We start from the raw sequence: 27,566 nt of genomic DNA, 5'->3' as shown, positions 1-27,566 counted from the left end.
TGAGTGAATAAGTGGGAGATGGGAGGAGAGAAGTTGATGAGCTGGCTTTTCCCAGCTATTTTAAGGCCATCTTTTCTAATTGAAATGGATGCATGTTCAAATAAGATGGTGGCATCACTGATGTTTTTCATGACCTTGGAATTTACTCCGGCCTGCCAACCTGCTGCCTTACTTGAGAGCCAGCGTGATGTAGTGGTTAAGAGTGGTGGACTCTAATCTGAAGAACCAGGTTTGATTCCACATTAAGCCAGCTGGGTGAACTTGGGCTAGTCACAGTTCTCTTAGAGCTCTATCAGACTCACCTACCTCACAAGGTGTCTGTTGTGGAGAGAGAAAATCAGCATATAAAAACCAACTCTTCTTCTTCTATTGAAAACCCCTAAATATAAGGACAAGCAAAGCCTCATTGCAACATGCCTCTTCATGTTCTTGCAGTGTACAGTGTTAGACATCAGCTGCTGTTTATACGACTCTTCTGTGTCTGCTCTTCTGATTTTCAAGGGAAAACCTCCGGCTAATCTTAGTGTCTCCCTTGCTTCTGGCTTTTAATTTGCCTTCTGAGGAATGAAGCAAGACAGCAAAAGGAGATTGTGCTTGGCCTGCCTTTTCAAGCACTAACTGAATATAGGGAGGAGGGGAAAAATAGAGAAAGAAAACAAAACAAGCACATAGTATATTATCGCCTGACAGTTGAAATGTCTTATATGAGCAGACACTCTGGTGGAAATAACTGTTGTGTGTCCTTTCCTTATCTCCTCCATAATAAGCTCTGAAGTTCTAGCAACAGGGTAGGTATCTGCATTTTTTCCCTGTTTTATCATATTTCTCTGAGACACTGTTAGTGAGCGGATACAGTCTGAGATGAAAAACTGAAAAGAAGGGGACAGAATGCAATAATATGCAGGTCTGGTCACATGAAGGTGAATTAGATCAGCTATTTGTCATCTCTGCTGCACGCGTTTTTGGCTTTTAGGGGTTAGATTAATTCTGTTCAAACCAGGCATTCAAACTGCCTGCTAACTGAGCATATTCCCATGAAGATGGGTGGTTTTCTTTCTGAACCGCAAGAATTTCTGTAGTAGGACTGATGATTTAATGCAATGACAACTATAAATACCATGAGAATTGGAATGACCTGGATGAAAAGGAACCCAGGTGACCACCTTGGTGACTGATCCTAGATACATTTTCCTGTGAGAAAGCCCCATTGAATAAAATGAAACTTGTGAGTAGACTTGCTTAGGATAGAGGGTTTTTTTTTTTTTTTTTTTTTTTGCCATCTCAGCATGGAGTAGGGGAGTCACTGGAGGAGTGGGGGTTGTAGTTATTAATTTCCTGCATTGTGCAGGGAGTTGGACTAGATGACCCTGGTGGTCCCTTCCAATTCTTTGATTCCATGATTGTGCGAGTGCTCCATGCATCTATTTCCAGATCTGACACATGCCTGTTTGACATTGGCAAAATAAGAAATTCAAACCACAGATAAATATAATATCCGATTCTGCTTGTGGGCTTCCCAGGTGCATCTGGACTAGATTGACTCTTGGTTGGGTAGTCTTTTCTTCTGTTCATCATGAGCAGTCTGCACTTCGGCATTCAAGGTCATTTCTGGCCACACGGTGAAGAAGAAATGCTGGCAGTTTGTGTGCGGTACCTAGCAGAGCAGGCTCTTACCATCATTTGGGATTGGAAACAACTGCCATGGCCAAACAAAATATTTTCAAAAATTTGGAACGAAAACATTTCCCCAGAAATTGAAAATATTTCCTTCTTCTGGTAATTCCGATTTGGTGACATGCATTTTTCCCACCGAAGTTTGCATATCACATCAATGTATGTAGGAATTTAGTGGTGGGGAGGGTAGTCAGGGCTGGTGTTACCATTAGGCGAACTAGGCTGTCGCCTAGGGCGCAGACCTCAGAGGGGCACAGAACTGGCCTGCGGGGCACCGTTTTAAACAGATTAGTTTCTTGAAAAAAAAGAAACTGACAATTTAGATTTTTTTATTTTAAGATAAGTACCAAAACAGTGCTATGGAATATAATTAATTATAATGTTTTATAAAAAGTTTTGTGCTTTTATTTTTATACAAGACATCTGTTTTTGAAAATTGGTTAGCAATGGGGGGGGGGGGAGGAGACACAAGTAGTTAGCCTTGCCTAGGGCGCAAAAGTGTCTGGCACCGGCCCTGGGGGTAGTATAGAAATTCACATCTCTGAGTTTGACTATGCGAAGATGAGGCTTTGACATTTTGTATTTGCTTCGGCAATCAGTACTATTGCAGTAGTCTCAAGGCATGTGAGCAGGCATTTTGTCTCCACTTGCATATGGTCATTCTGATTTTTCCTGTCAGTATAGCTACATAGGTTCTCAGCAGTTTTTTAAGGACGGGGTCCATTTGTACACTATTTATTGGGACGATTTGTCATTATTTTCTCCCTCTCCCATAATACTAGAACACGGGGTCATCTGCTAAAGCTGGAGGGTGAGAGATTCAAAACAGATAAAAGGAAGTATTTTTTCACACAAAGCATAGTTAAATTATGGAACTCCCTCCCCCAGGATGTGGTGATGGCTGCCAGCTTGGAGGGCTTTAAGAAGGGAGTGGACATATTCATGGACGAGAGGGGTATTCATGGCTGTTAGTTAGAATGGATACTAGTCATGCTGCATACCTATTCTCTCTAGTATCAGAGGAGCATGCCTATTGTTTTGGGTGCGGTGGAGCTCAGGCAGGATGGTGCTGCTGCACTCGTCTTGTTTGTGGCTCCCTGGAGGCACCTGGTTGGCCACTATGTGAACAGACTGCTGGACTTGATGGGCCTTGGTCTGATCCAGCAGGGCCTTTCTTATGTTCTTATGTTCTATGATATCTTAGCTGTCCAAGTAAGAAACTTAGAAGATGTGATCCACAAATCTGATTGATCCTCCCACAGATTCAGTCACCTGAACTAGAGATCACATCAGTCAAGTCTATAGATGAGTTCTTATGCTTCCCAGAGAATTAGAATTAGTGTAGTAATCATTTGATGACTTTCATTTCAAGTAGTAATGGGCTACAGATTGAGTATCCCTTAACTGGACTGTTTGGGGCCAGAAGTGTTCCGTAGTTTGGATCATTTTGTATTTTGGAATAGGCATGCAAGTGGTAGTCTCCTCCTCCCTGGAAGGAAAGCTGGCTTCCCTTTTTAAAATCTCCCCCAGCTCTCTCCCATGGTATAGTGATCAACAGCGGCGGACTCTAATCTGAAGAACCAGGTTTGATTCCCTGCTCCTCCACATGAGCGCTGGAATCTAATCTGGTGCACTGGGTTGGTTTCCCCACTCCTACACATGAAGCCAGCTAGGTGACCTTGGCCTAGTCACAGTCCTCTCAGAGCTCTCTCAGCCTCACCTACCTCACATGGTGTCTGTTATGGGGAGGGGAAGGTGATTGTAAGCCACTTTGAGACTCCTTAAAGGTAGAGAAAAGCGGGGTATAAGAACCAACTCTTCTTCCTTATTCTTCTTATAGCCCCACTCTTTCCCATCCTCCTTCCTGTCTCCTCTTTTCCCAGAGTGCCCCAGCAGGAGGGGTGTGTGGCACTTTCTCCCTCCGACTGGCCCTCTCTCTTCGTTTCTCCGGCAGGTAGATTCTCATGGCCAAAGTCCAGAGAGGGCTGGCGGCATTGATATGACTCAGATCCACACCGCCCATCCTCTCCGAAGTCAGATTCACAGTGCCCAGCCTCTCCAAAGTCAGGAGAGGGCGGGCAGCACGGAACTGTCTGCATGCCGTCTCTAAACGACCGGTTTTGGGGTCAGTTCAGATTTCAGATATCCAGTTAAGGGATACTCAACCGGTATCACGTAAAGCATGACAGTGTCCAGTGGAATCAGTTCATATACCCTCTTTAGAGTGACCAAATATAATTTTATGAACATATTAGGCTTCCATATTGAAAGTCGGACCACTAGTCCATCTAGCTCAGTATTATCTAGTTTGGACTAGTAGGCAACCTTCCTAGGCTTTAGAGGCATTTTCCTGTCTTTTAATGCCACTTGATTCGGAGAAGTCACACAAACACAGCATGAAATCTGCTCTGAGCTATAGTGCTTCCCTCACACGATAAGTAATAAGAAATCCAAGTGCTGTTCATCCATGATAACTTGCCTTGTAAATAGCTACCCCCCCTCAATCACCTGTATAAGTAAGAATTGCCAGAAAGGGAAGTTTTTGTTTGTTCCTTTCCCGCTTTCTGTCTTGAGCTGCAAGTGCTAAAATATGTTAGGTATCTGCAGGCTCAATTTGCAAGACCTGAGCAAGGCTGTCAAAGATAGGACATTTTGGAGGACGTTGATTCATAGGGTCGCCATGAGTCGGAAGCAACTTGACGGCACTTAACAAACACATCTGCAGGCAGCTGAATTACTAAAAATGTTATCAGGCCAGAAACTGTTATAGATTTTAGAGCAAGGTACAGTTCATGCCCTGCATTTGTCACTGTGTGATCTCAGCATTCACATGAGCACAGTTCTCTGTACGTGGGAGGAGGATTATAGGGAGGATGGCAGTCGGAGCTTCTTTGTGTACTGCTCTGCGAGCCGGAGAGGATAAAAGAAATGATGGTGTTGTTCCTTCTTTTGCAAGGCTGAAGGAAGTACTGACTTCACTGGCCCAGTTTGGGGTTTTGACCTGGAAACCCTGATCTAGATATTCCAGCATTTCCTGGAATGTGTAAACATTATGCATTTTTCTTGTGCTATGTATTTATAATGACTAAAGCCTGGCACATCATTCACTGCTCACGAGAGAGAAGCATCTTATGTTTCTCTTCAATTTTTCATTGATATTCACAGACACTAAATTAATAAAGAGCATTGGAAAGCTTTAGAAGGTTCTCCGCTAATGCTGTCGTATTCCCTGATCCCAGAACTTGCTCTCCTGAGCGTGACAGTTTCCTGGTGAAGATTCTGAAGAGGCGAAGGGGAGGGAGAAAAGGGGGGATGGGGAGAACCAATAACAATTTTGCGTTCTGAAAAAAAAAAAGCCTCTTCTTTCCTCAACTCAGCTCATCTCTGCAGATGTTGCTCTTGGTGACATGCTGTTGACTGGCACGTTCCTTATCAGTCCGACCGCTCTCCCTGTCGGGTGTAATGTGCAAAATGATTTTGAGAGCGCTTGCGATACAGAGGTGCCCGTGCCACACGTGGCAGGTTCTGTAGCTGCTTTGGAAACAGCTGTGTTTTTGCTGCCTCCAACAGGGCTGAAACAAAAGTGTCTCTCAGATGTGTTATTTTAAGCTGGTGCTTTAGACAAAGGACATCAGAACCGATTTGCATGCGCTGAATTTCCTTCATTAATATCGCTTCTCCATAGGAAAGGGTGTGTATGCCATCAAAAAATACCAGCACTCTCCAGTTAAAGTTTGGGCTGACAAGCTCCCCAAACAAGTTTTTTTTTAATTTGTTTTTTTACAAAATCTACATTCCACCTTCCTGCCCTCACAAGGGTCATCAAGACAGCTAACACTTCAAAACTTACAGGATAAAATCACATTTTAATCTTATTAAAATCAACTCCCCAAAACACAGATCACTAAACCAAAATAAAAACAGAGTTAAAATACGTGCAGATACATTAAAACAGCAATTAAAACATGGGTCGGGAAGGAAGGATCGTTGGGGAAATGCCAAATGAAACAAAAAAGTCTTCCCCTGCTGACGGAAGATGGCAACAGAAGGGGACAGATGAATCTCCTTAAGGAGGGAGTTCCGAGTTTTGGTGCCACTACTCCAAAGGCCCTTTTCCGGGTTGCCACTTGTCTAATCTCAGGTCCCTAAATACACAACTCACCACGACCCCACATGCTCCTGCCCATCTCTTCAGGTTCCCCGTGCCAGAACTGCCAAAATTTCCCTTGTATGTCCAACCTGTGTTATTGATGGGGACACTGCCAATTGGGTTGGACCCAGTGCAAAATTTCCGCTTGGGCTAGAGCTTCTGCACAAACAGAAACACAAGAAAAAGACCATCATAGCCACTTGCGCTAAGTCAAACTAATTGTATTCCTGCTTGTGTTTCTGCTTGCGTAAGATCTTTTGCAACCAATTTCTGGGCAATATACCATATATACTCGTGTATAAGCCGAGTTTTTCAGCCCAAAAAAAGGGCTGAAAAAGCCGAACTCGGCTTATACACGGGTCAATACGGTAGGAGAGGGGAGGAGGGAGGAGGGAGGGAGGAACTTACTGCTCGCAGCCTCGCCCGGGAGCCTTTCTCCTGCCGGCAGGGACCTTCCTGGGCCGGCAGAAGGTCCCTGCTGGCCGCTCTGCCGCCGCCCAGGCGGCAGGGAGCCTTTCTCCTGCCGGCAGGGGCCTGGAGGGGCCGGCAGGAGGTTCCTGCCGGCTGCTCCGCCGCCGCCCAGGCGCCTGGGCGCCTTTCTTCTGCCGGCAGGGACCTTCCTGGCCGGCAGGAGGCCCCTGCCGGCTGCGCCGCCGCCACCCACGCGCCCAAGCGCCTTCCTCCGGCCGGCAGGGGCCTGGAAAGGCCTCCTGCCGGCCCAGGAAGGCCACGCCGCCGATTCGCCGCATCTCCCGGTAAGTAGGGGGTTCAGGGGCTCTTCCCCCTCCCCCCCTTGGATGGCACTGGGGGTGGGGTGGGGTGGGGCGGGAGGGCCTGGGAGGCGGCGGGAGGGCGACCTGGGGCAGGGGCCCTGCGCTCTAAAATGGCGGCCGGCATTTTAGAGCGCAGCATTGCCGGTAAAGGGAATTTCTTATTGACCCTCGGCTTATACACGGGTCAATAAGAAATTCCCTTTTCTGGCCTCAAATTTGGGGGGTCGGCTTATACTCGGGTCGGCTTATACCCGAGTATATACGGTAATATGTAGAGATGACAGCACTAGGTGTTGTACAGGATTTTGTGCAAGTGGGACTGCATAAGTCCATTTATGTTTCTGCCTGTGCATTGCTGAACCCAAGCCAAGTACCTCCAGTCCCTAGGGTGTGCGTAATATTTTTCTTCAGTCAAAGTTTCTCAAAGGCCATCAGCGTATTGCTAATCTCTCTTTCCTTCAGATCACATGCTTCCTGTTCTCCTCAGGAAGCAGGAGATGCACATGGAGTGTGCACACATATGACTCTCAAAAGAAATAACCGAAAGAAACCTATAATTTTCAGAAAATTGTGCCCAGGCAGACTTTTATTTGTGCTGTGACTTGACAGGGTAAATCCGGGGATGTGTTTTCAATGGCAGCTGTGTGTCCTTGAGACAAGCGCACCTGAGCACGAGCAGGGCAACTTTTCCTTAGTACTGGACAATGCAGAGCATACCTTCTTCTCCTCCTCTTCGTAATTAGAATCTGGCATGAATGAGGCATTATTGTCACATAGGCTGTTCATAGAAATTAAGCTCTGCCTCCGCTTCCTTCACCAGCATAACGTGGAGTTAGAAAACACAGACCATCCCCCTAAAAAATCAATTCCTCAGCCCTACCTACTGAATCTGCTTTCTGTGCCAGGGCAAAACCCAGAACAGCTCTCCATTTGCTTACTATAAAAAAAGTCAATGCCAGGTATTCCCCCACATACACCTCCTTTCTTTTTCACAGCATCAGGCAGTTTTTTCCCCAAACAAGGCATACTTCTGAAGGGCAAGACAGGCTTGGTAGGAACATCAATTATCTGAAGGTAGGATGCTATTGTCTGCTCTCTAGCTGTTGGCTAGAGACAGAAGCAGCTCTGCCGAAATGGAGATTTAAAAGGGCGCCACACGCATAATGCAATCTACACAGGTGCCCAGGTGTGTCTCTTTTGCCTGGTGGGAAGTCCTGATTGGCAGCACAGCCTTTTAACCTCTTTAAGCAGCAGAGTAAACACTGTGCCCATTGCACATACTTGTTTACATAGAGGGTGCATGCAGTTTCTTACATGGAAGTTTGTATGTAGAAAATGTGTCATGTGTGAAGGTGCCATACTAAGAAGAGAAGCCCTCGAGCCTTATCTTTTGCTCTTTCCTGCTCTCCTTTTTTCCTAAGAAATGGGAAGAAGGATTTTGTTTCCACAAAGGGAGAAGAAATATCATTGATGAAGTGATGCATGTCTCTCTCCCTCCTCCATGTTCTGTAAGTTAAGGACAGGATGAAATAAGTATGTCGGTCTATTTCCAGTGTCTGTGATGAACTGGTCCTAAATGGTAATCAATAATGATCTCATTGGCTTCATTTTGGTTTTGAGCAGTTTTAAGACACGGACAAGCGGGAAGGGGTGCATATGAGCTATTTCGTTTCTTTTCCCCCAACACTATTAAAATGATGAGTCTCTTTTCCCCCCAATACTATTAAAATTATTTCCAGAAGACAGAGCTTGTTGGACAATTAAAACTAAAAGCTACCTGTCACCAATCAGAAGCCATTATATCCAGATCTGTGAATGTCTCAAAAACATCTCTAATAGTACGTAGAGCTAGTCTAAGCAGCATTCCTAGATTTTCTTGACACTTCTTCAAAGCTGCCAGCACACTCTCTACATGATTATGTGCAGACTGCGTTCCCCATGATCCGCAGTGGAAAGAAGTAGAGACACATGTAACACACGATAGGGCGCAGGCTCAATTTGCAAGCTCAATTTGCAAGACCTGAGCAAGGCTGTCAAAGATAGGACATTTTGGAGGACGTTGATTCATAGGGTCGCCATGAGTCGGAAGCAACTTGACGGCACTTAACAAACACATCTGCAGGCAGCTGAATTACTAAAAATGTTATCAGGCCAGAAACTGTTATAGATTTTAGAGCAAGGTACAGTTCATGCCCTGCATTTGTCACTGTGTGATCTCAGCATTCACATGAGCACAGTTCTCTGTACGTGGGAGGAGGATTATAGGGAGGATGGCAGTCGGAGCTTCTTTGTGTACTGCTCTGCGAGCCGGAGAGGATAAAAGAAATGATGGTGTTGTTCCTTCTTTTGCAAGGCTGAAGGAAGTACTGACTTCACTGGCCCAGTTTGGGGTTTTGACCTGGAAACCCTGATCTAGATATTCCAGCATTTCCTGGAATGTGTAAACATTATGCATTTTTCTTGTGCTATGTATTTATAATGACTAAAGCCTGGCACATCATTCACTGCTCACGAGAGAGAAGCATCTTATGTTTCTCTTCAATTTTTCATTGATATTCACAGACACTAAATTAATAAAGAGCATTGGAAAGCTTTAGAAGGTTCTCCGCTAATGCTGTCGTATTCCCTGATCCCAGAACTTGCTCTCCTGAGCGTGACAGTTTCCTGGTGAAGATTCTGAAGAGGCGAAGGGGAGGGAGAAAAGGGGGGATGGGGAGAACCAATAACAATTTTGCGTTCTGAAAAAAAAAAAGCCTCTTCTTTCCTCAACTCAGCTCATCTCTGCAGATGTTGCTCTTGGTGACATGCTGTTGACTGGCACGTTCCTTATCAGTCCGACCGCTCTCCCTGTCGGGTGTAATGTGCAAAATGATTTTGAGAGCGCTTGCGATACAGAGGTGCCCGTGCCACACGTGGCAGGTTCTGTAGCTGCTTTGGAAACAGCTGTGTTTTTGCTGCCTCCAACAGGGCTGAAACAAAAGTGTCTCTCAGATGTGTTATTTTAAGCTGGTGCTTTAGACAAAGGACATCAGAACCGATTTGCATGCGCTGAATTTCCTTCATTAATATCGCTTCTCCATAGGAAAGGGTGTGTATGCCATCAAAAAATACCAGCACTCTCCAGTTAAAGTTTGGGCTGACAAGCTCCCCAAACAAGTTTTTTTTTAATTTGTTTTTTTACAAAATCTACATTCCACCTTCCTGCCCTCACAAGGGTCATCAAGACAGCTAACACTTCAAAACTTACAGGATAAAATCACATTTTAATCTTATTAAAATCAACTCCCCAAAACACAGATCACTAAACCAAAATAAAAACAGAGTTAAAATACGTGCAGATACATTAAAACAGCAATTAAAACATGGGTCGGGAAGGAAGGATCGTTGGGGAAATGCCAAATGAAACAAAAAAGTCTTCCCCTGCTGACGGAAGATGGCAACAGAAGGGGACAGATGAATCTCCTTAAGGAGGGAGTTCCGAGTTTTGGTGCCACTACTCCAAAGGCCCTTTTCCGGGTTGCCACTTGTCTAATCTCAGGTCCCTAAATACACAACTCACCACGACCCCACATGCTCCTGCCCATCTCTTCAGGTTCCCCGTGCCAGAACTGCCAAAATTTCCCTTGTATGTCCAACCTGTGTTATTGATGGGGACACTGCCAATTGGGTTGGACCCAGTGCAAAATTTCCGCTTGGGCTAGAGCTTCTGCACAAACAGAAACACAAGAAAAAGACCATCATAGCCACTTGCGCTAAGTCAAACTAATTGTATTCCTGCTTGTGTTTCTGCTTGCGTAAGATCTTTTGCAACCAATTTCTGGGCAATATACCATATATACTCGTGTATAAGCCGAGTTTTTCAGCCCAAAAAAAGGGCTGAAAAAGCCGAACTCGGCTTATACACGGGTCAATACGGTAGGAGAGGGGAGGAGGGAGGAGGGAGGGAGGAACTTACTGCTCGCAGCCTCGCCCGGGAGCCTTTCTCCTGCCGGCAGGGACCTTCCTGGGCCGGCAGAAGGTCCCTGCTGGCCGCTCTGCCGCCGCCCAGGCGGCAGGGAGCCTTTCTCCTGCCGGCAGGGGCCTGGAGGGGCCGGCAGGAGGTTCCTGCCGGCTGCTCCGCCGCCGCCCAGGCGCCTGGGCGCCTTTCTTCTGCCGGCAGGGACCTTCCTGGCCGGCAGGAGGCCCCTGCCGGCTGCGCCGCCGCCACCCACGCGCCCAAGCGCCTTCCTCCGGCCGGCAGGGGCCTGGAAAGGCCTCCTGCCGGCCCAGGAAGGCCACGCCGCCGATTCGCCGCATCTCCCGGTAAGTAGGGGGTTCAGGGGCTCTTCCCCCTCCCCCCCTTGGATGGCACTGGGGGTGGGGTGGGGTGGGGCGGGAGGGCCTGGGAGGCGGCGGGAGGGCGACCTGGGGCAGGGGCCCTGCGCTCTAAAATGGCGGCCGGCATTTTAGAGCGCAGCATTGCCGGTAAAGGGAATTTCTTATTGACCCTCGGCTTATACACGGGTCAATAAGAAATTCCCTTTTCTGGCCTCAAATTTGGGGGGTCGGCTTATACTCGGGTCGGCTTATACCCGAGTATATACGGTAATATGTAGAGATGACAGCACTAGGTGTTGTACAGGATTTTGTGCAAGTGGGACTGCATAAGTCCATTTATGTTTCTGCCTGTGCATTGCTGAACCCAAGCCAAGTACCTCCAGTCCCTAGGGTGTGCGTAATATTTTTCTTCAGTCAAAGTTTCTCAAAGGCCATCAGCGTATTGCTAATCTCTCTTTCCTTCAGATCACATGCTTCCTGTTCTCCTCAGGAAGCAGGAGATGCACATGGAGTGTGCACACATATGACTCTCAAAAGAAATAACCGAAAGAAACCTATAATTTTCAGAAAATTGTGCCCAGGCAGACTTTTATTTGTGCTGTGACTTGACAGGGTAAATCCGGGGATGTGTTTTCAATGGCAGCTGTGTGTCCTTGAGACAAGCGCACCTGAGCACGAGCAGGGCAACTTTTCCTTAGTACTGGACAATGCAGAGCATACCTTCTTCTCCTCCTCTTCGTAATTAGAATCTGGCATGAATGAGGCATTATTGTCACATAGGCTGTTCATAGAAATTAAGCTCTGCCTCCGCTTCCTTCACCAGCATAACGTGGAGTTAGAAAACACAGACCATCCCCCTAAAAAATCAATTCCTCAGCCCTACCTACTGAATCTGCTTTCTGTGCCAGGGCAAAACCCAGAACAGCTCTCCATTTGCTTACTATAAAAAAAGTCAATGCCAGGTATTCCCCCACATACACCTCCTTTCTTTTTCACAGCATCAGGCAGTTTTTTCCCCAAACAAGGCATACTTCTGAAGGGCAAGACAGGCTTGGTAGGAACATCAATTATCTGAAGGTAGGATGCTATTGTCTGCTCTCTAGCTGTTGGCTAGAGACAGAAGCAGCTCTGCCGAAATGGAGATTTAAAAGGGCGCCACACGCATAATGCAATCTACACAGGTGCCCAGGTGTGTCTCTTTTGCCTGGTGGGAAGTCCTGATTGGCAGCACAGCCTTTTAACCTCTTTAAGCAGCAGAGTAAACACTGTGCCCATTGCACATACTTGTTTACATAGAGGGTGCATGCAGTTTCTTACATGGAAGTTTGTATGTAGAAAATGTGTCATGTGTGAAGGTGCCATACTAAGAAGAGAAGCCCTCGAGCCTTATCTTTTGCTCTTTCCTGCTCTCCTTTTTTCCTAAGAAATGGGAAGAAGGATTTTGTTTCCACAAAGGGAGAAGAAATATCATTGATGAAGTGATGCATGTCTCTCTCCCTCCTCCATGTTCTGTAAGTTAAGGACAGGATGAAATAAGTATGTCGGTCTATTTCCAGTGTCTGTGATGAACTGGTCCTAAATGGTAATCAATAATGATCTCATTGGCTTCATTTTGGTTTTGAGCAGTTTTAAGACACGGACAAGCGGGAAGGGGTGCATATGAGCTATTTCGTTTCTTTTCCCCCAACACTATTAAAATGATGAGTCTCTTTTCCCCCCAATACTATTAAAATTATTTCCAGAAGACAGAGCTTGTTGGACAATTAAAACTAAAAGCTACCTGTCACCAATCAGAAGCCATTATATCCAGATCTGTGAATGTCTCAAAAACATCTCTAATAGTACGTAGAGCTAGTCTAAGCAGCATTCCTAGATTTTCTTGACACTTCTTCAAAGCTGCCAGCACACTCTCTACATGATTATGTGCAGACTGCGTTCCCCATGATCCGCAGTGGAAAGAAGTAGAGACACATGTAACACACGATAGGGCGCAGGCATCAGTGCATGAAAGCAGTGCTTGTGAATTGCTCCTTCAGAACCTCCACTGGAAACGTTTGTGAATAACCAAACTATACTCATGATATGAAGCTTTAGGTTTTCATGAATCTTTACAAAGCATTGGACTTTGTCCCTACCTGTGATAGGCATAGAACTCCAAAGCACACCTGGGATTCCATTTCCGTGGGATGTGAAGCTCTGGGCAGGCAGCTTTTTGCTTACCCGTGCAAATTCCTCTCCATTAAAATGAACTTCTCGTGCCAGAAATGCCTAATTCACTGAACAACACACACGTCTCTTGATGAGGCTACATGTAATTGTGTCACCTCTGCATGGCCACCGGTAAAGGGTGGAATGGAAGACTAGACTCTGTGAAATCATACCTATCTTCCTTTTTTCCACTGGAGAGACCAGGAAAGATGTGGGGCTGCTGAAGGAACAAGAGGCTATCTGTTCAAGACCTTTGAGTCAAAAGAACAGTAAGATAAGTAAGAGCAAGAGGCTTATCAGGCATTGACTTGTATGTGTGTGTGTGTGTGTGTGTGTTCCATTCTCCTCCAGCTTCTCTAGCTAGCAACAGCTAAATAAGATAGGACCTTTGTTTCTCCTCCGGATTTAGCCTGGGCACGGCCAGAGGGGTAAACCTTATGGCCCAGGCCAAAGAGCAAGAGCCATGCTGCTCTTGGCCCTTGGCTCTTCGCTTATGACTCGCAGCCATTGGTCTTGCATGAGCCAGCCCAGTGGATCCAAGACCAGCTCAGGGTGTGGATTAGTGTATTCTTTGAGGGGGGGAGTTCAGTTTGCTTAAACTTTATTTTGGTATATGTCTTTGTAAGCCGCTTTGGGTCCCCTTGGAGAAGTTGCCTAAGTAAGCAGCAAATACCATTCAAGACCAATTAATTGCTTTAAAGTCCTTGATCTGTGATTACCTATTTCTACCTCTGATCCGGACTCTGATCTGGACAACCGGGTTTGATTCCCCACACCTCCACATGAGCGGCGGAGGTTAATCTGGTAAACTGGATTTGTTTTCCCACTCCTCCACATGAAGACAGCTGGGTGACCTTGGGTCAGTCACACTCTCTCAGCCTCACCTACCTCACAGGGTGTCTGTTGTGGGGAGGGGAAGGGAAGGTGATTGTAAGCCGGTTTGATTCTTCCTTAAGTGGCAGAGAAAGTCAGTATATAAAAACCAACTCTTCTTCTTCTACCTTTCCTATCCACATCCCATCTCACTGTTAGTTTACTAACTACTTTCCACTCTTCCACCTCTGTTTTTAGCACACTTTCCTGTGGCTGGGGCTTTGCAGCTGGAGTGATACCTTACATAAAGCTTATTCTCAAGACAACTTTCATTCTTTTCCTCTTCTCTGGATGATGGATAGGCCATAAAATAGACTGCGTGAAAGATGAATACGCTGGGGAGGCTCTCGCCATGTGTCACAGAACGCTGATGACTTCCCTGAGATCCTCCCAGCATTAACCAGCGTTCTTCAGCTGCTCTGCAGAACTGATCCTGACAGATTAGAAATGCAGCTTGGGCTGAGCTGCTGCCTCTCTGTTGCCTTTTGATTTCGTTGAACCTTATTAGTACATGCAGGTCCCCACCCAGCTGTCAGGCAACTGCACAGGCAAGCAGGCACACTGCTCCAAGTGAAAGTGACAATTAGAACTGTATTGGAATGAGAGGAGCAGAAGGGAAAAGGTGGGCAGATGGATCAGTACATCAGTAATTGGTGGAAAAAAATTACAGCATATTCCAGTGCTGAGCTCGGGAGAAAATTGAAAGAACAATATCCTGAAGGTAAGAGTTCATCATTTCAGCATGGTATAGGCGGTGGGCTCTAATCTGGAGAACCGAGTTTGATTCCCCACTCCTCCACATGAGTGGCAGACTCTAATTTGGTCTTTAAGCAGAGGCTGAACAATCGCTTGTCAGGGATGCTCTAGGCTGATCCTGCATTGAGCAGGGGGTTGGACTAGATGGCATGTATGGCCCCTTCCAACTCTATGATTCTGTGAACCGGGTTGGTTTCCCCTCTCCTACACACGAAGCCAGCTGACCTTAGGCTAGTTACAGTTCTCTCTGAACTCTCTCAGCCCCATCTCTCTCACAAGGTGTCTGTTGTGGGGAGAGGAAGGGAAGGAGATTGTAAGCCGGTTTGATTCTCCTTAAAAGGTAGAGAAAGTTGGCTTATAAAAACCAACTCTTCTTCTCCTCTTCCTCCTCCTTTGTATGGAAACCTGCTTCATTCTGTGAATAAAAGGAGAATTTGGTTTCCACAAGCATGTTGTTTAATGGGTAATTGATAGTCTTTACCAGGCTCATAAACCTCTTCAACTGGTTTTCCAAGTCTTGGTCTCTTTGCTCATCATTATTATTTCCTCTACAAATTCTCTAGTACCATTGGTTAGCTGGGGAAGTTTCTAAGGAACCAAATGTAGCTGGGGAAGTTTCTAAGGAACCACAGTAAGTGGCTGAGATTTGGATTCCAGCAGCTGATGTGAACAGTGGGCAGACAGGAAAAATGAAGGACCCCAGGGCACAGAGAATTGGCTGCCTCACAATTTAGATGACATCTGCTAATTTTTTGTTACCCTAAAGGCAGATGACTGATTCCTCAGGGAATATGAGGTCCCTGATGCTCCCACTACTAGCGCCTGGAATATAAATGCTTTCTCATTTAATTAATTTTCTCTGCTGCTTTGTTAAACATGTCACAATTGGTCATTGCCTGCTTCCCCTCAGTTTTGGGAGAGGGCCACATATTTATGTTGAATTTGGCACACAGCTGGGTCTAGAACATAACCAGGCCATGGCCAAAAGCAGATGTCTTGTATCATGACTTTCACAAATATGAATAGCTTTACCCCAGAACATTACGTTTTTACTATATGTTTGTCATTTTTTTCTGTTACTGATACCTTAGTAACATACTTTTTTTGTCTCCTTCCCTGCATCTTCTCTGCTTTTCTTGCCATGTCAGCTCCCATTTCATTTTCTCTTTATCACCATTGTATTGGTTTATAAGTATAACCAGTAGGGGGGACCTGCAAGCAATTGCAGGGGTAATTTCATTTTCTCCTGTTTCCCCTCCCTCACTATTTCTTCTTTCCCTCCACCTGGCAGTCCCCATATCATCTCCCCTTTCCCTGCTTCCTTCTTTCATTCCCACTTACCAGCCAGCATATCTTTTATCTGCCCCCATTGTCATTATCCTGTTACTGTGTGTGTGTGTATCTCTGCTGGTCTTGGACCGTATTAAAGTTATTGTTTGATATCTGCCCCCATCTTCAGCTACATTTATTATTTATTTACTTCATTTATACCCAGGCTTTGTCCCCAATAGAAACCCAATCAGGTTACATCTTTCTCCTGTCCTTCATTTTATCCTTACAGCAACACTGTGAGATAGGTTAAGATGGGAATATGTGACTGAACCAAGGTCACCTGGTGAGCTTCCATGACAGAGTAAAGATTCAAACCAGGGTCTCCCAGATCCTAGTCTGAAAGTCTAACCACTGCACCACACTGGGTTTCTGTGGGGACTGCTGTTGAATAGTAATGAGCAGCTGAGTTTGCCAGTGGTGGCTGCTAGGGCTGGTCCCATCAGTCCTCTCTCAGAGGCCAAAACAGCCCTGTAAAGGGCCCTGCCCCCTCTCCCATCCTCCTACTGACAGAAACCAAGGCTTGAAGGCTGGCAATATAGTTGTGGTTGCCTAGCAACCCCCACAACAGCCACTGTGGAGGACATTTGGTTCTTAAAGGTACAGGCCCTTCTTCTATTGTTGGGGGGAATTAACTCTTCAATGTATGTGTGTGTGTATATTTAGAGTACAGATTTTTTCAGCAAATCTGGGGCTGTCTTGTCTGTTCATGGCTCCAGTCTCCCTATCCACAGATGGGGTCATATTGAGAATTAGATACATTGATTGAGTATTCAGGCCCAGTTCACAGAGTTACTTCAAGAGCTCTTCTTTGTCTTCTTCTCCTCCTCTTCCCTTCTTCCCCCATACTACTTTTGTCCCCCCCTCCATTCTGAATGCCACCATGAAGAATCAGCCATCCCAATCATAGATCACATGATAAAAAGTATGTGGGGTTATTCTCAAAACTCAGGGCCTTCAATTATCAGTTAATGCTTGTTATGATGAGCATATACTACTAGATAGCCATGTACTTGTGTTCACTATGTGGCAGAGAAAACTTTCTAGATTTGAAAGAACACCCAAATGTAGATATCGGAGTCATTTTTCTGTGATGTCCCTTAGTATTTGCAGTGGTTATCTGGACAACATTTCCATTGCTGCACTTGTCTTTCCACCGCTTTTAGTCAGATTTATTTTATATTCCCAGTTTCCCCCCCAAATAAAAGTTGTTCGCCCATATTCATTCCTTGTTGGTGCCTTTTTCAAGAGATTCTCACTGTGTTCCTGCCTCCCTCACCAGAATTAGCATTTTTTAAAGGACAGTAACTCACTATGCACATTTGGCATGATTGACAAAAGTTGAAACCCATCCAGAAACTGCAAAGAAGAAAATGCACATGTACAACACAGGGGGGAAAAATACTTAAAGGTGAGAAGAAATATATACTGCTTGCACCTTTTTAAAGAAGTAATTGAGAAAGTTTGGAGAGAAAGAATATAATGCATCATACATGTAAGGCTTTTTATTTTTAAAAAGGGAAAGCATTAAGGAGTTTAAATAATGGGAGTTAATAGCTAGGCGGAATCTGCTAGCTATTACTAGTGGAGCTGAGCTATTTGAAAATAGTTTCTGAAACTTCACAATGCACACAGCCAAGCCAAGGCACTGGGAGATGAGTGAATCCATTAATCGCTCCAAAGCAGCTGCCAGCTCTCAGGCTCTAACTGGGCACCTGCTAATATTTAAGCCATGGTTGGGTTTTTTTAGCATTAGCAGGAGACAATTTTATTCCTTGCCCACTAAGGCTGTGGATGTCTTGTAAAAGGGGCACTTGCCCATCTCTGCGAGATCATGGAACTAACTGACATGGTTGGTCTTATTTGTACGTTTATATGCTGGTAGCTCAGAATTGTTTAGCGATTTAGTAGTGCTAATATGGTGAGTTCTAAACGTGACTTTGAATGGGCCTTACGTCAACCTAACTTGATTAGCTTGATATTGATCCTCGTGGTTGTGTGAGCATTAACTGCATTTAAATTCTTGTAATCCTGCTTTTTCAAATAGCATTTGTTCAAAGTGACACTAACGTGCCTTGTGGTAGTTTCACTTCTTGTCGCGATGAAGCCATTGATTTAGTTCTTCTTTCTCCTGTGTCTCTTTGGCATCTAGGGCCGACAGCTTTCCTCTGCCTTCACCAAATCCTTCCCGAAGGGACAGACGATACAGTGATGGGGATCTGCCACCTGACAATGGGCCCTGTTGACTCAGCAAGGAAAGTTTAGCTACCCAGGAGAATCACAGGTATTTTTCTTCAGCAGCCACAATTCTGACGTATGACATGTATACAAAACATGCAGTATGTTATGGAACCAGCACTTATTAAAAATTTTAAATAGCATGTAGGAAGTACCCGTTTAGATCTTACTCAACCCAGACATTCACTGGGTGGTCTTAAGCAAATAACTGCCTTTCAGCATAATCAGCTCCCAGAGCCATTGGGATGAAGTGAGATGATCACATGCTATGTCCCATCCTGAACTACTGCCAGGAAAGAAATCTACCCTTCCCAACCCCAATCAAATAATTCATTTGATGCCTCAATGATTTTCCTCTGTGCTTGCTTATATAAATTGTATCTTCTTATTTCATATTTTGTAAGCCATTTTCAGTCCCTACTAGAGGGAAAAGGGGGCTAAAAATACTGAAATAAATAAGTACATCAGAATTCTCTCATAAAAAGAAGAGTTCAGGCAATGAACAGAAGTGGAAAATTGCTTAAGGGGAAATTCTGCGTGCTATTATGGGGGGAAAAGCTCCCAATATAATATGCAGGCAGGAAGTATCAGTGGATACAATCTGAATGCTCTGTATTTTCTGTTATCATTTTTAAACTATAACAAAAATTTGGTACACTGTGCTGGTAGAATATGAGCACATCTCAGCAGCTTCTTATAAGACTAAACTATCCCTGGTTTGTAGGTCACTCCCCTTTCTTAACATGCCTAGCCAATTGAAACCAGGCGAGTGATAGTTAGGCTACGAGTACTTTTGAGATGAGAACAAGCCTTTTGAACAGCAGTCTCCTAGCAGATCATAGAAGTACCAGACTTCTATCCTTGTGTGACTGAAATGTGTTGTGTTAACCAGTGACAACGAGCCACAACAAAGATTTTAAAACCGTTGCAGTTTTCCATGTTGTTTTGCTGCCCATTCTAGAGATGTCTTGTATTTCAGCTTGAAGTTCAGCTCAGCTTCTGGAACAGTCTTTATTTCTGGACTGTCTGCTCCAGTCTTGCCTGGAAAAGGCCTCTGTGGTGTCTTTTGCTCTTTGCTTGGGTCTTATGCTGATCTGACTGCTGTGCTCTGATCTGCTAAAGAAAGATGTACGGAGGATTCGGAGAGAGTGGAAGAACTGAGACCAACTAGATTTCCGATGCCTTTTCTCCCTTGAAATCTGTGACTGAGGATGATTAATTGGCCTGGCTAGTATATTTCTAAAGAGAGGTGAAGAAATGTCTGCTGTTTTGCTGCACAAATATGCAATCCTTTTTTTTCAGGCCACTTTGCAACAGTAAAAACATAACCTCATCCTATTGGAAATATTTGTTTATCCTTTTGCCTTGCTCCTGTTCTCTGATGCTGTCCATGTCTCAATAACACTAATAGCTTTTGGTTAGTCGCAATAAAGTTGATTCATATCCTGGGAAAAATGCAGCTAAGCCTGGCTGATCAGTAATATTTTAAAACCTCTTGGGATTTTCTCCCCCCCCCCCTGCAGTAGTCAAAGTGAATGAGAACAATAATCTCTTGCTTTGGGTTTAATTCCAAAGGCGGCCGTGGATACAGTTCAAACTCTAGGAGGCTTTCTGGGGAGAAGGTTTCACAAAAGGCACTTTGTTCCCTTTTGGGACAGAAGCCACCAAATTTCTTAATTATTTTTCCAGGGCCGTCCTGTTCCAGCTTGCTCACTTTCACATAGATAGGCTCGGTCACATAAATATGCTTGGAATGGTGAGAAAGGGTGGAGCCTTGCTCTTGAGGGTTTGCTTTTTATGCATGGCATGGCATGGCTTGCCTCCTCTGGTCTCTGTGAGCGCAGTCTTGTTCCTAGGATACCTCTGCTTGGCCTTAATTTATGGAGCTTCCTTTATTAGCTTTTTCTTACCCCTTCCTCTCTCTCAACAGCCAAGATCTACCTTGACATTCCAGCTAAGCTTCTTTCTGCTCAGGCCAAGGCCAGCAGTTCAAATGAATTCCAGATAAATGTTAGGAAAGTAAGTCTCTGCTTACCAGCATGCTGTAGCATGCTGAGCCTCTGCGTTACAAGGAACACTATGAGGGTTTTAAAAGAAGGACCCATAGCTATCGGGACAAGACACCTTGGAGCTAAATGAACTGTAAAGCTGGGCTTATAGATGGTTATCCCAAGGGGGAAGGGAGAAGGAAGTGAGAATGAGAATCCATGTTATATAGAAATTCCACAAAGGCCTGCCTGTTTGAACAGATGGTATAACCTCTCCACCTCTATCGTGAAATTAAATCTTCATGAAGCAAAGCTAGTAATAGACCCCAATCACTGCTAATGAAAATAAAACCTGCTTCTTTTCTGGAACAGTATTTCAAGGGGAATGTGTTCCTGACTCTAGCAGGCAATCAGGGTAAATGGCCTTTGTAACGTTCATCCTAGATGGAGTTGTTGCAGGTATCCTTCATGAATGACATATTCTCTTGAACGACATTTTACTGCGCTGTTGCAAAGTAGCAAAACAAATGAGCGCAAATCAATAGCAGGCGTTTATCACAGAGCGTTTTGCGTTGAACCCAATGGAAGATTTAAGTCATTTGTAGCCAAGCTATAAGAATTGATTTTCTTCCAATCTTAGAGCACAGGTCCCCCACCTTTTTGAGCCTGTGGACATCTTTGGAATTCTGATATTGGTGGGTGCAGGCCCAAAATGGCTGCTGCAGGAGGTGGTCAGAACCACAAAATGCTAGGTTATGCAAAACTCTGATAGTAACTCTTCAACATTTCAGTCAGAAACTCTGTTTAACAGGATGCCTTTTAAAATGAACATACTGTTTTAAAATGTTTTCTTGCATACACACAGCTTGCCTTCAGTCATACACTGGAGATCCTTGTGCTGTGATGGGAACAGTGGATTTCATAATTTAAGTAGATTTCATGATCAAATCATGTTGCTCCCACATCAGGGTACTGAAACCCGATCTGTGCAGGTAGCCACTGAAGAACCTTAGAGCAGTTTGCACTTTTAGGTGTTGGTAGTTTTTACCAATTTTTCCACAGTGTCTGCCGACTATAAGCTCAGGAGAAAAATATTTCTTTAAAGTGCTTTAGAGTTACAGGCTAAAAATATATTTGTTTCAGTTTTTTGACCCAAAGAGAACTAGTTTTGAGAGAGTTTCTCTTCTTTTATTTCTGTGTTACAGAAGTATTCAGCTCTGTCCTCCTGTCCTATTAAATTAAAATCCCTTCAAAATTTGGCTTTTGAAATGCCAAATATGTTTTTAGGGGTTTGTTTGTTTTTGCAAACAGAGCTAGAGCTTACTCTCTCCCCCTCCCCTCTTTGGGTTCTGCCCTTCAAAGTTCCATGAAAATTGAGTAAAACCTCTGGATTTAAGATGGAACAAATCCTAATCAGGATGGAACTGGGGATGAACTGGAGGAATTTGTTCATTCTAAATTACAATCTGGATGTGTTGGATGATTTACTATGCTTCAAGGCCTTTCAAAAGGCAAATAAGGGAGTTGTCATATAAATTTTTTTTGCACTAATCAGTTCACTGCATTCTAAAATTACACCCCACCCCACCCCCCAAGAAGGGCAAAGACTTAGCAGACATATGTAGGGACTGCTATTCCATGAGGCCACTAGAGAGCATATTATGGAAGCTGAATGTGCAGATTTATGAAGAATACCATTCATTTAGCTGAATGGGAGTTAGGGTTGCCAACCTCCAGATTGTGGCTGAAGACCTATTACATGTGATCTTCAGGCAACAGAGATCAGTTCACCTGGGGAAAAGGGCTCTATGGTATTATACCCCATTGAAGTCCCTCCCCTCTGCAAACCCCGCTTTCCCCAGGATTCACCCCCAAAATGTCCAGGTATTTTCCAACCTGGAACTGACAACCCTAATGGGAGTGCATCCAAAATGTTTTGGTGATCAGAGGTTCAAGAATACAGGATTTCTCTAATATACTCAGGAGTCTGAGTCACAACATACCATTAAGGCATCCTTTGAAAGGTAAAAATTGCAGAAAGTGTTTTGACATGCTTGTACATTTCTGATTTTAAGCCAGTTCCAATTTTATGGCAATTAAGGCTTTTTTGTACATATGTATTTATGACGAGAGTTGTAGTTGACAGTCCTACGTATATGTGTTTGTAAAACAATCAACGTACCTCTGCGTAGGCAGAGCTCCGCATTGATAACCTTAAACTGTTATTATGGCATCTAACAGTTGCAGCATTGCAATTAATAGATAGTTTATATTTTAATGTATCTTTTAATAGTAGGTTGTGCTTTTTTGATGAACCTGCTTTGTACAATTTTCTATCCTAACCACTGGATGTAGTGTAGCTTGTTTGGATAAGGTTTCTTTCCTTTTTTGGGGGGGATGTGACGTTCTGTATAAAGGATTACACCAAAACTCCATAGGGGGGCATGCCGTCAGCTCAAAGGATCAGAAGTTCTGGATAATTGGATAGCTGCATCTCAGGCTGACCTTCCCTATGATAAGCTGAATGACAATATAATGTGCTTCACATGAGAACATAAGAAAGGCCATGCTGGATCAGACCATCAAGTCCAGCAGTCTGTTCACACAGTGGCCAACCAGGTGCCTCTAGGAAGCCCACAAATAAGACAACTGCAGCAGCATTATCCTGCCTGTGTTCCAAAGCACCTAATAAAATAGGCATGCTTATCTGATCCTGGAGAGAAGGAATGGAATTGCTCCTCAAAAGTGATGCCGGAATACAAAATCTTAATGTTTAGAGTAATGGCTAGAAGCTACGCCAACACGCTAGATGCCGGGAGGCTGCAAGAAACTGTTGCAGCGCTTGAATCTAAATCAGACTCAAAGGGAAGAAAGAGAGACCCAGTCAAATATTTGTCCCTTTAGGAAACATGTACGCAGTCCCAGCAGGGAAAGCCTCTGAAGCTCATCTTGGCCTGTGGGTGGGAAACGAATAGAGGGCGTTGTTGCAGGAATCTTACATGGTTGTTAACTTGTGCTTTACCTACATGAATAGACAGGCTAACACTGTATCTAGAGCTGTCAGACCTGCCCTAGCAGACGGCACAGGGCTGCCTTGAAATTTAACAAGCTCTTTATGTCAGTCGTCTTCAGAACACTTTTCAGAATACGGAGGTCCTGGAAATTTCTTTTCCTTGGAACCTTCTGTAGGATAAAAGTTTACATCGCTGACAAAGACATCTGCTGGGCTGAGGTTTCTGTTTGCTCTCCTAAAAAGTGATAAGAGGGAAAGAAGAACCATAACGTAATACATTATTTAACTTGAAATGGGGGGAAATATAGTATCATGCTGGTCTCTTAACACCTTCTGACTGCATTTTCTACTGATTTCTGCTTGCCTTAAGCATTTAAGGATAATAAAATTGCAAAGTAGACACAGGATAGGAAAATGGACAGAATACTTGTGTGTGTGAATTCTCAGGGAAAGGAGAATTTAATGGCTTGATTATGGCAAGACCTAGCACTCTGTAAGGAACAAACCAATATGGAGTCTTGCGTTTATTTATTTGGAATATTTTAGGCCCTGCCTTTTGACTCCCAAGGCAGCTTGCAACCTTGGAAAAAAACGTGCTGTGAGATGGAAAGACAGACCTTCCCAGTTTTGAGGCTGGGCCCTCCATTGCTCACCTGAATTTTTCTTTCTTCTGCAGAAGGATGCCCCCCTGCATTCAATCTCCACATGGTAAAAACTGTCCTGAATATGTAGCGGAAGAAACTGCAGACCCCTTGGCCTGCCTCTAAGACAGTCTGTTCCTTCTTCCAGATGTATCCTTTGTGAATATACTGCTTGTCATACTGAATGACCTGTTTGCCGATCAATCACTTTACTTGGGGTTGACGAAACATCTTGCGGAAAAAATAAGTCACTTGCCTTTTGAAACGTGGAATTGCTAATTTAAAATCAAGACAGGATCATGGTAGAAAAGGAGCAATGTGAGTGAGAAAGTTGCACTGATTTTCAAGTGACAGGATTCCTGAGGACTTGGTTTGAATAATTCAGTGAAATGAGATGAAGAAATTACAGAATTCCTTTACATCACATATAAGAATAAAAAATTAATTTAGGGTTCTTGAAAAGATCCTGCTGAGCTGCAAAATAAATAATACTATGCAGTTCTAATATTTTCCAACTTTTTTTTGTATGTTGTAACATCATAATGAGGCTAATTCTTAACAACCACAGTCTGCAGACTTCAAAATCCCAATTCATATTGTAGGCTTCTGCAAGTCTTATGCCTTAAAAATCAGCGTAGAACTGTTGATACGTTGAACTTTGCAAGACTTTTTACAAAGAATTATTTCTTTCTAACTAGAGGCAATTTTAGGTTAAAACTGCCTGACTATGAGAGCAGTATAGAAAAGCAAGATTTTTCTTGAGAGGATACTGAACTCTTTCATGAGACCATAGAGGTGGAAGGATGTTGTCTTAACTGGACTATCCCTCTTGTAGGTCTGTGTGTCTGCATGTAATGCTTAACAATAAATATATGAAGCTGCCTTATACTGAGTTAGAGTATTGGCGGTCTACCTCAATACTGCTGACAATATACTGGCAGCAACTCTCCAAGTTCTAAGGCAAAAAGGTCTTTCCCAATGCTTGCCACCTCCCATGATTTAACTGGAGATGCGAAGGACTGGCACTTCTGCTAGCAAAGCGTATGTTTTATCACAAGACCATGGCTTTTCATGTTACTCGCCGTTAAATGGAAACAAGTCAGCAGGGAGGCCAGTCTACTTACCCCCGTGTGGTTGGTAGTCAGCAGTGGAAAAGGACTGATGGAGCCCCTCAGTGCAGGTCCCGGAAGGGTCTTCCGTACACTGATGCTGTCAACCCACACTGGATGCTATTAATCACTTCCTTACATGCAATAGGTTGTGTTGTGTCTGCATCATACCATACAGAAACTAAAGAACTAAATTACTTCTGTAAAGGCAGAGTAATGGAAATATTGTATGAAAAACCCTGGGAAATTTGAATTTACAGGAAATTACCTGGTGTAATATGTATGCAAATCACTTGGTGAGGTGCTAGTGCTTTACAAAACAATCATCCCTTGCCCCCAAATATTTGTTTGTCCCTGATCTTAATAGCCATCTGCCCCTTTGGTCGTACAAGGATCCACATTTGGGGAACCTTTTCAGTGAATTGTGAAGGCTAATTCCAGAAGACTCCCATGTCACCTGGCCATGGAATCCTTGTGGATATTGGCAGAGGCATAAGCTAGCATCTTTTGTGCTGGCTCTGGAAGTGGATTGAGCCGATGCCTCAGATGTTAATCCCTCCTTTTCAGGAAAAAAAGAGGCTTCTATCTGTGCAGGTTGCCAGATTCCCACTCATGCCTGGCCATTGCGTGTGATTATTTAATATCTAGCTAAGTCTGTGATGTTGCTTTGTACTAACACCCATACAAACCTGTATATAGAAATTAGCTATGTTGTTTGTTTTGATTATTTTCTAAGTTGTCTGAGTTCTTCGATGTTTTCTGATTTGTATGTGTGCAGTCAATAAAAATAATTTCTGGTATCCCTGTATTCTAGATTGTGTTGAATGCATACATTCCAAAATCCTTCACCATGCCTATCTTTTTGGCAATATTGCTGGCTTTGAAAGGAATGGGTGAATGATTCTAACGGGAGTTGAGCTTGGGATTGGTGCAAGAGGCGTAGAGGGGGTGTCTGTTTGAGGTTGTGTGGTTTCTGTTTGGGGTGTGTCTGTGTGAAAATCTCCTTCTAGCTTTTGACCAGTGTGCTAGAAGCACCTGCTAGGAGGGGCTTCTGCTTGAGTGGGGAGGCTCAGCTGCCTGTTATTGGCTGACTTCTGGGAATGGATCCACAGCTCTCAGCTGTTAAGCAGAACTCATTGCAACCAGGTGCTTCGAACAGGATTTCTAACAGGAGTTGAGCTTGGGAGTTCAGAGAGGGAGATTGAGGGGGTGCAGGAGAGAACCTCTCCAGTCCAGGTTTCCTGAGAAAGGACATACAGGCTCCACATCAGCAAGGAGGGTAGTGTGCTGCTATATCCTTCTACAGATATCCACATAAATTCAGAGAAGCACCTTATTTCACTCTAAAATAGCTTTAAACAACTAACCAGTTATGAAGGTAGAAAGCCACCAGGGGAGCAGGGACTATCCAATGTTCTGCCACATGGATGGAAATCATGGGTGTATGTTCGATACACAGAGCTCGGGGGGAAGGTTCATTCACTTGAGGCTAGGGTTGCCAACCTGGAGAAGCAGAGGCACAGAGAAAGGTTTGAGGACAAGACCTTCAGGGACTTACCAGAACAGTCCTGTGCTGACAGCTCTTCTGCTGTTGTGGCGAGTGAGAGAAACGGCCCCTTCCTTGGTTTATGGACCATGAACACATGAAGCTGCCTTATACTGAATCATACCCTTGGTCCATCAAAGTCAGTATTGCCTGCTCAGACCGGCAGTGGCTCTCCAGGGTCTCGGGCAGAGGTCTTTCACATCACCTACTTGCCCAGTCCCTTTAACTGGAGATGCCGGGGATTGAACCTAGGACCTTCTGCATGCCAAGCAGATGCTCTACCACTGAGCCACGCCCCTTCCCATATCCAGTATCCTCTTGCACTGAGGATACCCTTCTAGGGTTAGGGGGAGGTGGGATTCTGGTATTGGGTGATTCAATTATGAGGAATAAAGAGAGGGGGGTCTGTGACGGGTGTTTTGAGCATATGATGACTTCCCTGCCTGGTGCGAAAGTTGTGGACATCATGCTGTCTAGAAAGGTTGATAGATAGTACTGGGGAGGAGGTAGTAGTTGTGCACATTTGCACCAGTGACAATGGCAAAATGTAATCAAGTGGTCCTGGAGAAAAAAATAGGTTACTAGGCAGAAAGTTAAATCCCAGGACCTCTAAGGTAGCATTTTTGGAATTTTTACTGGTTCCACATGCAGGGCCAGCTTAGCAGGCACAGATCAGGGGTTTCAATTTTTGGATGAGAAAGTGGTGTTGGGGGGAAGGGCTTAGATTTGTTAGGTACTGCAGAACTTTCTTGTACAAGCCAAACTTGGACAAAAGAGATGGCCTTCACTTGAACCAAAAGGGAACCAGGCTGCTGGCAATATCAAAAAGGTGGCAGAGCAGCTTTTAAATTAGTCCCAAGGGGAAACCGACAGGAGCTGGGGAGCTTCCAGTTTGGGGCAATTCAATCCAAAGGAACAATTGTGTCGACACTTAGGGCAATATTGATAGGA

The 27,566-nt window shown here is 44.4% G+C and overlaps 1 protein-coding gene across 1 annotated transcript in view; it reads left to right on the top strand.

Annotated features, from left to right (window-relative positions):
• The window catches only part of TRIM44 (tripartite motif containing 44), a 106,294-nt gene extending 87,944 nt beyond the window's left edge, over positions 1-18,350 (top strand). The window contains exon 5 of the mRNA XM_056851717.1: positions 18,233-18,350. Within this exon, the coding sequence (XP_056707695.1) occupies positions 18,233-18,326 (94 nt within the window). The 3' untranslated portion in view covers positions 18,327-18,350. The remainder of the gene's footprint in view (positions 1-18,232) is intronic.
• The last annotated feature ends 9,216 nt before the right edge of the window (positions 18,351-27,566 follow it).

This window comes from Euleptes europaea, chromosome 6 (assembly GCF_029931775.1).
Source record: "Euleptes europaea isolate rEulEur1 chromosome 6, rEulEur1.hap1, whole genome shotgun sequence".
Taxonomy (NCBI): Eukaryota; Metazoa; Chordata; class Lepidosauria; order Squamata; family Sphaerodactylidae; genus Euleptes; species Euleptes europaea.
This window is presented reverse-complemented; position numbering and strand designations above follow the sequence as displayed.